Source organism: Stomoxys calcitrans, chromosome 3 (genome assembly GCF_963082655.1).
Source record: "Stomoxys calcitrans chromosome 3, idStoCalc2.1, whole genome shotgun sequence".
Classification (NCBI taxonomy): domain Eukaryota; kingdom Metazoa; phylum Arthropoda; class Insecta; order Diptera; family Muscidae; genus Stomoxys; species Stomoxys calcitrans.
Genome location: NC_081554.1, coordinates 6,814,875 through 6,828,364, shown reverse-complemented (window position 1 = coordinate 6,828,364; position 13,490 = coordinate 6,814,875). Strand labels below are relative to the sequence as shown.

Sequence of the window (13,490 nt, the reverse complement as noted above, 5' to 3'; positions counted from 1 at the left end):
TATTGGATTAAAGTTCATTCTAAGTTTTATTAAAAATGCATTTACTTTCTTTTAAAAAATCCGCAATTACTTTTTGGGCAACCCAATATAAAAGAGAAAATTATGTACTTTGTTTGTTTGTTTGTTTGCCTGATACCTATAGACTCAAAAACCGCAGAGCCGATTTTTCTAAAATTGTCACAGATTGGTTCTCCGGGGAAAATGGGGTGGGGGTGGCGTTCCATTCCACTTACCCTAATTTTCAAAAACGCTTTATGACGGAGATGAGTGCACCGCAGTAGTAAACAAAGGACACAAAATTCGTATAAAGCGTTTGGGTTCGGTTCTTTGACCGACACGGGTAGGCCCAACCCAAAACCCATCCAAACGGCATGATTACCTATTGCAACAATATAGATGTCAAATGAAAATTATTTAAGAGTAGAATATGAATCTGGTATAACAATTTGGCCAGAAGTGTCGGTAGGTCGCCCACCGCCTTAAACCTCCCAACAGGATATGTTTACCGATTGGGCAATATGGGTATCAAATAAAGGCTATTCGGAAGTAGAGGACAATGGAGATTCTGGGAGAACACAACAAATTTGAGAATATTTTTCTTTATTTCTCAACATAATCGCCATTTAGCTCGATATATTTTTTCCATCGATTTTCAATAGCTTCGATACCATGTTTGTAGTAAAAACTGTCTTGCTACTTAAAACAACCATAATAATAATAATAACTCATGGATCTTACAATCGCAATGACAGAAGACTAATTTTTTATGCTGCAATAAAAGCAGCATTTGTCAAGTTCTTTAAATGACTTTTTCGAATACAAAAAACAACACCTCCAAAATTTCAGGCAAATCGAGTAATAATTGGGCCCACCAGAGGCTCAAAAAGTCAAACTGGGAGATCGGTTTATATGGTAGCTATATCAGTTTATATACCGATTTTGACCACACTTAGAACAGTTGTTGGAAGTCATACCAAAACGACATACGCAAAATTTCAACCATATTGGATTAGAATTTCGCCCTCTAGAAGCCCAAGAAGTCGAATCGGAGATCGATTTATATGGTGGCTATAACAGGATATAGACTGATTTAGACCATACTAAACACAGTTGTTGGAAGCCAAAATAAAACACTTCATGCTAAATTTCGGACAAATCGGATAAGAATCGGGAGATCGGTTTATATGGCGGCTATATCAGATTATGGACTGATACAGGCTATACTTGGCACAGTTGTTGGAAGTCATGCCAGAACATTTCATGCAAAATTTCTGCCAAATCGGATAAAAATTGCGCCCTCTAGAAGTCAAGACCCAAGGTCGGTTTATATGGAAGCTTGATCAGGTTATGAACCGATTTAGACCTGAGACGGTTGTCGGATGTGATAGTAAAACACCACGTTCAAAATTTCAGCAAATCGGATAAGAATTGCGCCCAAGATCTGCTCAAGATCTGTTTATATGACAGCTATATCAGGTTATGAACCGATTTGAACCATACTTAGCACGGTTATTGGATATCATAATAAAACACGACGTGCAAAATTTCATTCCAATCAGATAAGAATTGCGCACTCTAGAGGCTCAAGAAGTCAAGACCCAAGATCGGTTTATATGGCAGCTATATCAGGTTATAAACCGATTTGAACCATACTTGGCACAGTTGTTGGATATCACAACAAAACACGTCGTTCAAAATTTCAGCCAAATCGGATAAGAATTGCGCCCTCAAGAAACTCAAGAAGTCAAGACCCAAGATCGGTTTATATGGCAGCTATATCAAAACATGGACCGATTTGGCCCATTTACAATCCCAACCGACCTACACTAACAAGAAGTATTTGTACAAAATTTCATACACCTAGCTTTACTCCTTCGAAAGTTAGCATGCTTTCGACAGACGGACGGACAGACGGGCGGACAAGGCTAGATCGACTTAAAATGTCATGACGATCATTAGACGGTGTTACAAACGGAATGACGAAATTAGTATACCCCCCATACTATAGTGGAAGGTATAATGAGAAGTAAAAATCAAGAGATCGATTTATATACAAGCAATATCAATGCAAAGACTGAATAAAACCAAATGTTATAAAGTCAGCTGGAAGTCATGAGAAAAATCATTGTGCAAAATATAAGCCCAATAGTATGAAAATAGCGCCCTCTACAGGGGCAATGTGTCTTATAGGATACATTCAGTGTCGGATCGCTTATTTTTGTTCAATTTTGCAAAAAAATTGACTTCAATCCATATTCAGACAAAAAATAAAATATCGATAGTGCCATCGATATTTTGCCAGCTATAGCTCCACCAGACTCATAATATGGAGATTGGATGCCACACAGCTTAATGAAAACGTGGAAAACTCCAGAGGCGGATGGCCACATAAATTTGTGCTCGACATCGAGTTAAAACCAAAGCACTTTAGTTATGACATAATTACCTGGTAGAGTACCGTTAACAGCTGAGTACAATTTTTTCTCGCGAAGTGCATTATCTGTCAACCAGTTTTGGTTGTGTGTGTGTATTTCAGTTAAGAACCATAACACACACAAACAACGAAAAAAGGCGCGAACTAGTAACATACACAAATTCAGAGTTGCACTAATCACTGATTTTGACAGATAGTGTACTCAATATTTTGTTGTTGGGCAACCGCCACTACCAGTAAATGAATATATTGGGTTGCCCAAAAAGTAATTGCGGATTTTTTAAAAGAAAGTAAATGCAGTTTTAATAAAACTTAGAATGAACTTTAATCGAATATACTTTTTTACACTTTTTTTCTAATGCAAGCTAAAAGTAACAGCTGATAACTGACAAAAGAAAGAATGCAATTACAGAGCCACAAGCTGTGAAAAATTTGTCAACGTTGACTATATGAAAAATCCGCAATTACTTTTTGGACAACCCAATATCTTGCATTTTAGTAAGAATAGTCCCAAGGAGCGCACATTAGGATTTGGAAGGCTAGTGCATTATTTGGTGCTTAATAAGAATAAAACTGTTGACAATGACCTCAACATAACCGTGCCATATCATGTAAACGAGTCGCTACAGCCGCTATAAAAGAGGCCACCCTTGGTATTGGGGTCTAACGCCACCTCAAAAATGTAGCCAAAACTGACCTTAAGGAGCATAAGCTTTGACAATTAGGAGAACGTTAAAAATTAGTTCAAAAACTTCTTAGAATTCAAACCATCCCATTACAGGCTTCTTGATATTTAGAAATTAATTAAACGGTAGAAAGAGATCATAAGAATAGCAGAGAATTAAAAATTGATAAGATTGTCATATATAATAATTATTGGGTTGCCCAAAAAGTAATTGCGGATTTTTCATATAGTCGGCGTTGACAAATTTTTTCACAGCTTGTGACTCTGTAATTGCATTCTTTCTTCTGTCAGTTATCAGCTGTTACATTTAGCTTGCTTTAGAAAAAAAGTGTAAAAAAAATATATTTGCTTAAAGTTCATTCTAAGTTTTATTAAAAATGCATTTACTTTTTTTAAAAAAATCCGCAATTACTTTTTGGGCAACCCAATAAAATTTTTGTAAAAAATTGAAACGTTGAACGTTTTTTGAAAAATTATTTTTTTTTTTTATGAAACTCAATTTTAAGAAAATTTTGTAAGACCACCAATTCTCGAAGTTTTGTATACACATCCATTTTAAATTTTATTTTTATTTTTCTCCTTTTATCATTTACCTTTTATATACTCCAGTAAGCTCGTAATAGCCAACAAACAAAAAACCTCCCAAATATTTATTCAACTATCCAAAAAAAACCGCATCAGTTCATCGTAATTGCAAAAACTAAATTTCTTGTTTGTGATGCTGTCCATATTTATTTGATGTCAATTTAAGACAAAAACCTTAAGTTGGCCAAAATGTATGAAAAAAAAAATACGAATGACCTCGTCATATTGCTTGTAAAGTTCCCCTGTGGACCCTTGAGCCTTACCAGTGCAACACTTCAAGAGATAATTGCAGTGCCCAAATCTGGCTGTGCGTCATCACAAAGTTGATGTCTGGATCTATCTCTTCATTTGACCCAAAAAATTAAGGAGCGACGACCAGAGATAAGTTTGCTGGAGGTGGTGCTGCTTATTATCATTGTCAGTCAGCTGAAGTGGCAATGTCTGTCCCAGGTGATGATTGTTTTGTCGCCCCGAGTGCAAAAATATTGGGATTCACTACTACTTCCGACTGATATCAGCTGCTGCTGCTGATGCAATGCCAATAAGCAAATAAAAACACAGCACCCATAGGCGACTGAGCTAAGGAAGGACAGACAAATGAGCAAATATGATTGTGTGAAGTACTGAGTTATTGTGAAACCTCGACCGAGCCCTTCTTGGCTGACGTTTGTTGTCAGCGGTATATATAAGTTACTAACCCGTCAAGTCGCAGCCATCACATCACAACGAATCTTCATTCTGAGCAGTTCAACAGCCAGCAGCCGCAAACTCCCTCACATTCACCATGAAATACACTTTGGTTTTATTCAGCATTGTGGCTTTGATTTTCTTCGCCTCAGTGCAGGCCTTCGACAAAGCAGGTGAGTGTTTAGGCTCTAACTATATAAAGACCTTGTGTCGCAATCCTTGCATTTCCATTTTTAGATTGCGCCTTGCCCAAAGAGGTTGGCCCATGTCGCAAATCGGACTTGTCCTACTACTATGACAGCGAAAGCAAGGCCTGCCAGGAATTTTTCTATGGCGGCTGCCACGGCAACAACAACCGCTTCACCACCAAGGAACAGTGTGAGCAGGCTTGCAAGTAAGCCAAGGGGGCGGGGGACGGAAATGACCGCTCTCGAATTCGCTTAGCTTTAACAAATCCGTGTTGCCATTTTTTGTTATTTCGTAATTGATAAGCTTGTATTATAAACCTTGTTTGCTCATTGACTGCAAATACAAATAAAAACTATTGATATGTGTTTGTTTATGACAAACGAAAAAAAAATCAACCTCAAATTGACTGTTGCTTAAATTGAAACTGGATTGTGCTCGTAATAACCACCATTAGTGGGTAAAACAATAATTATCGCTAAAATTTGTAAAAAAAACTGAAAGTTTCTCAGAAGTGTGATTTTCACAGAAAATTAAAATTTTTGTGTGGTTAAATTCTTATTTTCTTAATAATGATTAAAAATATAATAAATCCATCAAAGCCTACCTCCTCCTTATCGTTCGACCAGTTTGTCGATGCTTTTTCCACATAAATCTTTTGTCCTAAATCGTTATTAAGCTGATTTTTGTGGTTGGACAGTGGTCAAAATTATGGTAATCCGTACAAATACATCGTTTTGTAAACTGTATCCTTCAATTTTATTACTTACTTCAATTGACTATGACAGAACACTTTTGTTCGACTAGCCAAACGCAGAATAGTGTTCCAAGCGCCACGATCTTCTGCGCTCATTCTAAAATCTCTAACACCAAGTTTCAAGGTGTCTCTCACCACTTGATCTTTCCATCGGGCTTTTGGTCTTCCCGGTTTGCGTGCACCATCGTGTTTGCCTTCAAAAGACTTCTTTGCTGGAGCTTCTTCATCCATTCTGACAACCTAGCCTGACCTGACCTAGCCAACGCAGCCGTTGTATTCTGATACATGCAATTATGCTATCATCGTCTTGAAGCTCGTGTTTCATACGTCGTCTATATTCTCCATCAACGCAAACTGGTCTATATACATTTTACGAAGAATCTTTCTCTTAAATACTTCAAGCACTGCCTCATCTGCTTTCACAAGTACCCATGCTTCAGAACCACATACCAACACGGGTAGTATCAGTGTCTTGTATTGTGTAATCTTCGTCTGTCGAGAGGTGACCTTGTTGCTAAACTGCTTACTTAGTCCAAAGTAGCATCTGTTTGCCAGTATTATTCTTCGCTTTATCTCAAAACTGATGTCATTCATTTCGGTAACGGCGGTGCCGAGGTAGATAAAGTTTCTAACTATCTCGAAGTTCTGGTTTCCAACTTTCTCCATTTTTTTTATCTGCTCGGTTGTACAAGGCGTTTTGCGAGTTGAAACCATCCATTTCGTCTTATCTCCATTTACTGCCAGACCCATTTTCACTGACTCTCTATCGATTCTTTTAAAGGCAGCAGTTACTACTTCCGGTGACCGACCTATGATGTCGATGTCGTCGGCAAAGGCGGGTAGCATGTATTCTCTTGTGATTGGTGTGCCATATCTATTCACATCTGCATCTCGTATAATCTTCTCTAGCAGGATATTAAGATCACACAATAGGCTGTCTGAAACCTCGTTTGGTATCAAATGGTTCGGAGAGATTGTTTCCTATTCTTACTGAGGAACGCGTATCAGCGAGTGTCATCCTGCAGAGTCTTATTCATTTTGCAGGGATACCAAACTCAGACATGGCTTGAAATACCTTTGAACGTAAAGGAGTATCGAAGGCGGCCTTGTAGTCAACAAAGAGATGGTAGGGTCTTTTCCAGGATTTGGCGCAGTGTGAATATCTGGTCCAGAGTGGATTTACCAGGTCTAAAGCAGCATTGAAAGGTCCCAATTATCTCATTGACTTTAGGTTTTAATCTTTCACACAGTACGCTCGAGAGTATGTTGTATGCGATGGGGAGGAGACTTATCGCATACAAGATACTCTCGAGCGTACTGTCAGCGTACTCTCGTACGTACTAAAGTCAATGAGATAATTGGGCCCTATCAAATTTATAGTTACCAATTGCCCGGTTTTACAGAGCGTTGCGAGCATTGATACCAAACCACTACAACCAACCAACCTTTTACTGCCGAACCCTATTTCACTTGCTCTTCTTTGATGTTGTTAAGGGCTGCAATTACAGTTTTCACTGACCGACCCATAATATCGATGTCATCAATTTATGTAAATAATTTGCCCTGCCTATTCATACCTGAATCGCCTATATAATCTTCACCAGCAGAATATTGAAGAGGTCACAGTATAAGCTGTCCCCCTGTCTAAAACCTCATTAGGTATTAAACGCTTCAGAGATGTTCTTTCCTATCTTAACTGAGGAGAGATACTAATGTCAAAGAGGGGTTGAAACCTTTTACAAAGTGTAGGGCGTTTTTGTAGTCGACGAAAAGATGGTAAGTGTTGATCTGTTTTTCTTAGGTCTTTTTCAGGATTTGGCACAGTGTAATTATTCGGTATATTGCCGATTTGCTAGGTCGAAAGACGCACTTTATTTAAAGGGTGATTTTTTTGAGGTTAGGATTTTCATGCATTAGTATTTGACAGATCACGTGGGATTTCAGACATGGTGTCAAAGAGAAAGATGCTCAGTATGCTTTGACATTTCATCATGAATAGACTTACTAACGAGCAACGCTTGCAAATCATTGAATTTTATTACCAAAATCAGTGTTCGGTTCGAAATGTGTTCATTCACCGTAACGTTGCGTCCAACAGCATCTTTGAAAAAATACGGTCTAATGATTCCACCAGCGTACAAACCACACCAAACAGTGCATTTTTCGGGATGCATGGGCAGTTCTTGAACGGCTTCTGGTTGCTCTTCACTCCAAATGCGGCAATTTTGCTTATTTACGTAGCCATTCAACCAGAAATGAGCCTCATCGCTGAACAAAATTTGTCAAAATTTGAACACATTTCGAACCGAACACTGATTTTGGTAATAAAATTCTATGATTTGCAAGCGTTGCTCGTTAGTAAGTCTATTCATGATGAAATGTCAAAGCATACTGAGCATCTTTCTCTTTGACACCATGTCTGAAATCCCACGTGATCTGTCAAATACTAATGCATAAAAATCCTAACCTCAAAAAAATCACCCTTTATAATCCCTCATACAGTACGCTACAAAGTATCTTGTACTCGTGTGTAGAGACGGGCGATGGGTATATACCCGAAAGGTATTTACCCGGTAAATTGGGTAAATACACGAGTATTTGCCCATTTATACCCAAAAGCTGGTATAATTTTGCAGATATCTTGGTTATAAAAACCCTTTTCAATTTTTTTTTATAATTTCGTATTCTTCGCATGTAACTCTGATTTTAGTTATATATAACCCCTATATAGACCGATCTCCAGACATAAAGTCTTGAGGCAATATATTGGTAATTTTTTATCCGATTTCAATGAAATTTGAGACAGTAAATTCTGGTAAGAGGTCTACCAGAATTTAATTTAATTTCTTTCAACAAAAAAGTTTAGAGGGATGCGAGAAAGCACTGTTTCAAATTTCATCAAAATCGGATGAAAAATACTCCTTTTATGGGCTCAATACTCTATATCGAGAGATCGGTCTATATGGCAGCTATAGCCAAATATGGTCCGATATGGACAATATTCAATAAAAATGTTTAGAGGGGTACTGGAACTCGCTGTGCCAAATTTCATCGAAATAGGATGAAAAATGCTCCTTTTATAGGCTCATTACACAATATCGGGAGATCGGCATATATGGCTGCTATATCCAAATATGGTGCGATCTGTACCACGTGCGACAGGAATTGGTAGGGGTCTACCAGAACACACTGTGCCAAATTTTATCAAATTCGGGGAATAAATGGATCTTTTATGGCCTTAAAACCTTATATCGGGAGATCGGGTGGTCGGTCTAAGGGCAGCTATATCCAAATATAGTCCGATCTAATCCGCACTTCACAGAAATTAATAGGGGTCTACCAGAACTCACTGTGCCAAATTTCATTGAAACCGGATGAAAAATTACCAATTTCTTGCCTCAAGACTTTAAGTCTGGAGATTGGTCTTTATCGGCTATATATAACTAAAATCCGATTTTATAAGATCAGAACGTCAGGGTTACATACAAAGAATACAAAATCGCCAAAAATTGTTTGGAAAATTTTTTTATACCCAAGATATCTACAAAATTGTAAATACCCAAAAAGGTATTGGGTATTTACCCGGTAGAACCCCATCTCTACTCATGTGCAATGGAAAGAAGATTCATCACTTTGTAGTCGGCACATTATGTCTTGTCTCCTTTCTGGTGTATGAGACATTGTATATGCCGAGGTTCCAATTAACAGGTATATGTTCATCTAGCCAGATCGCCTAGTCGAGCTGATGCATACAACTTATCAGAATTTTGCCGTCTTAAATAGTTGTGCTGGTAACTTATGAGCTCCTGCTGCCTAGTTATTCCTCAGCCGGCAGAGTTTTCAGGTTTCAGACATAGAGAAACTTATCAAGTGATCTGTTTAATCGAAAGTGAATCAGTGAAAGTGGGTTTAGCAGTAAATGGAGATAAGACAAAATGGATGGTATCAAACACCTTGTTCATCCAAGCAGATAAATCAAATGGAAGCGTTCGTCCTTGGACCAAAAACTTGTGAATACATGGTTTCTTCGGAGAAACTTCTCAGAATTGAACGAAGTTTACGTTTTTACTATACGATATATATATATATTTTTTTTTTTCATCCATGAAAATCAGCCCGCCCTAATGTACATATTTTGACAATTTCAAGCGGCTAACTTTACGCGTTCGTCCGCTATCGTGATTTCGACAAACGGACAGACGGATGGACGGACCTAGCTAGATCTACTCAGAACGTCGAGACGATGAAAAATATATATATACTTTACGGGGGTCTTAGGCGAATATTTCGAGGTGTTACAAACGGAATGACTAGATAAGTATACCCTCATCCTTTGGTGTTGCGTATAAAAAGTTATCGGATTCGGAAGAATCGACCAAAAAATCTTAGGAAAAAAAATCTTATTGACCAGTGTAATAGAACATCCACGAAACCGGCTATTTTTTGTAAACAAAAAATTCTTATTTATTAACAACTAGCTGGCTCAGTGTGCTTCGCTACACCCTTATGTTATATTCGTATTTAACTCTCAAATATCTTTTATTAGAATCCCATATTTTCCCATGTCCATTTAGTGCAAAATTTTGAGCTGGTCGATCCGATTCTATTAGTTTCGTATTCTACTCTCAAATACTTTTCGTTTGTATCCCACATTATCCCGATCGGCCTATATGCCCGTTTGGGGTGGGGCGGCCCACCTGGGACTTGACCCCAAATTTTTGTATAAGATTCGTATTCTACTTCCAATTGCCATTCATTTGATACCCATATTGCACCAATTGGTAAACATGTCCGCTTGGTTGGATTGTGGGGTGGGGCGTTCCCCCAGATTATTTGACCCCAAATTTTTATATCAATTTCGTGTTTTTTTTAATTTAGCTTAAATCTGACCACCCATCTCCGAGATCTTGAGTTTTCGCAAAATTATGGTAAGGGGGATGGTCACCACCATAACAATGTGTTTAATTTTTATACCCTCCACCATAGGATGGGGGTATACTAATTTCGTCATTATGTTTGTAACACCTCGAAATATGCGTCTCAGACCCCATAAAGTATATATATTCTTGATCGTCATGTCATTTTAAGTCGAACTAGCCATGTCGTCCGCCTGTCTGTCGAAAGCACGCTAACTTTCGAAGGAGTAAAATGAAATTTTACACAAATACTTTTTATGAGTGTAGTTCGGTTGGGATGGTAAATGAGCCAAATCGGTCCATGTTTTTGATATAGCTGCCATATAAACCGATCTTGGGTCTTGACTTCTTGAATCTCTAGAGGGCGTAATCCTCGCCCGATTTGACTGAAATTTTGCACGTAGTGTTTTGGTATCATTTCCAACAACTGTGTTAAGTATGATTCAAATCGGTTCATAATCTGGTATAGCTGTCATATAAACCGATCTTGAATCTTTACTTCTTGAGCCAATACAGCGCGCAATTCTCATCGCATATGGCTAAAATTTTGCGCAAGGTGTTTTATTATGACTTCCAATAACTGTGCGAAGTAGCGCGCAAATCGGTAATAATCTGATATAGCTGACATATAATCCGATCTGGGATCTTGACTTCTTGAGCCGCTAGAGGGCGCAATTCTCATCCGATTTGGCAGAAATTTTGTACAACGGCTTCTCTCATGACCTTCAACATACGTGTTCAATATGGTCTGAATCGATCAATAGCTTGATACAGCTCCCATATAAACCTATCTCCCGATTTTGCTTCTTGAGCCCCTACAAGACGCAATTCTTAATTTTCATCGAGTTCAGAATATCTATAAATTTGGATTTTTCACAGAAAACTCCACTCCCAATTTCCTTTCTAATTTAGAAATGAAGATAGAATTAACCATTTAAATCATCTCACAAATTTGTTTACAAATTTGTTGTTCAAATTAGAATATACTAAATCGCAATAACAACATTTAAATTAGTTGAAAAAAAAACAAAACAAAACATTCTGCCTTATTTTGTTGAATAGAAGTAATAAAAAATTCGTTTCATTTATTTCACATTTGATTATAAAAAAAAACTTGTCCCATGTCCATTTAGTGCAAAATTTTGAGCTGGTCGATCCGATTCTATTAGTTTCGTATTCTACTCTCAAATACTTTTCGTTTGTATCCCACATTATCCCGATCGGCCTATATGCCCGTTTGGGGTGGGGCGGCCCACCTGGGACTTGACCCCAAATTTTTGTATAAGATTCGTATTCTACTTCCAATTGCCATTCATTTGATACCCATATTGCACCAATTGGTAAACATGTCCGCTTGGTTGGATTGTGGGGTGGGGCGTTCCCCCAGATTATTTGACCCCAAATTTTTATATCAATTTCGTGTTTTTTTTAATTTAGCTTAAATCTGACCACCCATCTCCGAGATCTTGAGTTTTCGCAAAATTATGGTAAGGGGGATGGTCACCACCATAACAATGTGTTTAATTTTTATACCCTCCACCATAGGATGGGGGTATACTAATTTCGTCATTATGTTTGTAACACCTCGAAATATGCGTCTCAGACCCCATAAAGTATATATATTCTTGATCGTCATGTCATTTTAAGTCGAACTAGCCATGTCGTCCGCCTGTCTGTCGAAAGCACGCTAACTTTCGAAGGAGTAAAATGAAATTTTACACAAATACTTTTTATGAGTGTAGTTCGGTTGGGATGGTAAATGAGCCAAATCGGTCCATGTTTTTGATATAGCTGCCATATAAACCGATCTTGGGTCTTGACTTCTTGAATCTCTAGAGGGCGTAATCCTCGCCCGATTTGACTGAAATTTTGCACGTAGTGTTTTGGTATCATTTCCAACAACTGTGTTAAGTATGATTCAAATCGGTTCATAATCTGGTATAGCTGTCATATAAACCGATCTTGAATCTTTACTTCTTGAGCCAATACAGCGCGCAATTCTCATCGCATATGGCTAAAATTTTGCGCAAGGTGTTTTATTATGACTTCCAATAACTGTGCGAAGTAGCGCGCAAATCGGTAATAATCTGATATAGCTGACATATAATCCGATCTGGGATCTTGACTTCTTGAGCCGCTAGAGGGCGCAATTCTCATCCGATTTGGCAGAAATTTTGTACAACGGCTTCTCTCATGACCTTCAACATACGTGTTCAATATGGTCTGAATCGATCAATAGCTTGATACAGCTCCCATATAAACCTATCTCCCGATTTTGCTTCTTGAGCCCCTACAAGACGCAATTCTTAATTTTCATCGAGTTCAGAATATCTATAAATTTGGATTTTTCACAGAAAACTCCACTCCCAATTTCCTTTCTAATTTAGAAATGAAGATAGAATTAACCATTTAAATCATCTCACAAATTTGTTTACAAATTTGTTGTTCAAATTAGAATATACTAAATCGCAATAACAACATTTAAATTAGTTGAAAAAAAAACAAAACAAAACATTCTGCCTTATTTTGTTGAATAGAAGTAATAAAAAATTCGTTTCATTTATTTCACATTTGATTATAAAAAAAAACTTGGTGCTGTTGTTGTGGTATTTGTTGGAATCACATCATTTACCCCTACACTAAATACGCAGGGGGCCTTGACTCTCTAAAGCAATTCTTGGAGAATACCAGAGTTAAGAATCATCAAATAGTGGAATCATCGTGGAGGAAACATCAACACAAGATTCTCAGCATTCCCCAAGACCTAAAGAATAAATCAAAATAGACTTCCCTCTTTCTCTCTTAATGATTTAAATGAGAAAATCCAGAGTTAACCTTGAAATTCAAATAGAGACGTAGTCACAACTATGAGGCAAGCTAAAAAAACTCAACTCAACTAAACTCAACAATTTTTAGAATATGACAACCGTATTTAAATCTGTAGTCGCAGAGTTGACGTTATTGGCAGTCATTACAGTTAGATTGACAAACTACATCTCTAGGTCTATATGTATGTAGAAATGACCATTGCCAATGCCAACTTTCCTAAAAGCGCGTTGACGAGGGAGGCATGAGTGGGATCATTAATGGCCATGATTTTAGTAGCAAAATTATGCGTTCGAAAATTCGCCCGTAGACAATACACACACACACACACAACAATTCTTAAACAGGAATTTTTGTAAAACCAAAAAAAAACAAATTAAAGCAATTTTTTATTTATTGTAGGTACCTAGGTAT

General features: G+C 37.6%; 1 protein-coding gene across 1 annotated transcript; it reads left to right on the top strand.

Moving 5' to 3' along the window:
- Positions 1 to 4,404: 4,404 nt before the first annotated feature.
- LOC106094220 (protease inhibitor-like) lies at positions 4,405 to 4,982 on the top strand. Its single transcript, XM_013261421.2, has 2 exons — positions 4,405 to 4,564; positions 4,629 to 4,982. Exons 1-2 carry the CDS (start codon positions 4,489 to 4,491, stop codon positions 4,787 to 4,789), a joined length of 237 nt encoding a protein of 78 aa, XP_013116875.1. The 5' UTR covers positions 4,405 to 4,488; the 3' UTR covers positions 4,790 to 4,982.
- Positions 4,983 to 13,490: the final 8,508 nt, after the last annotated feature.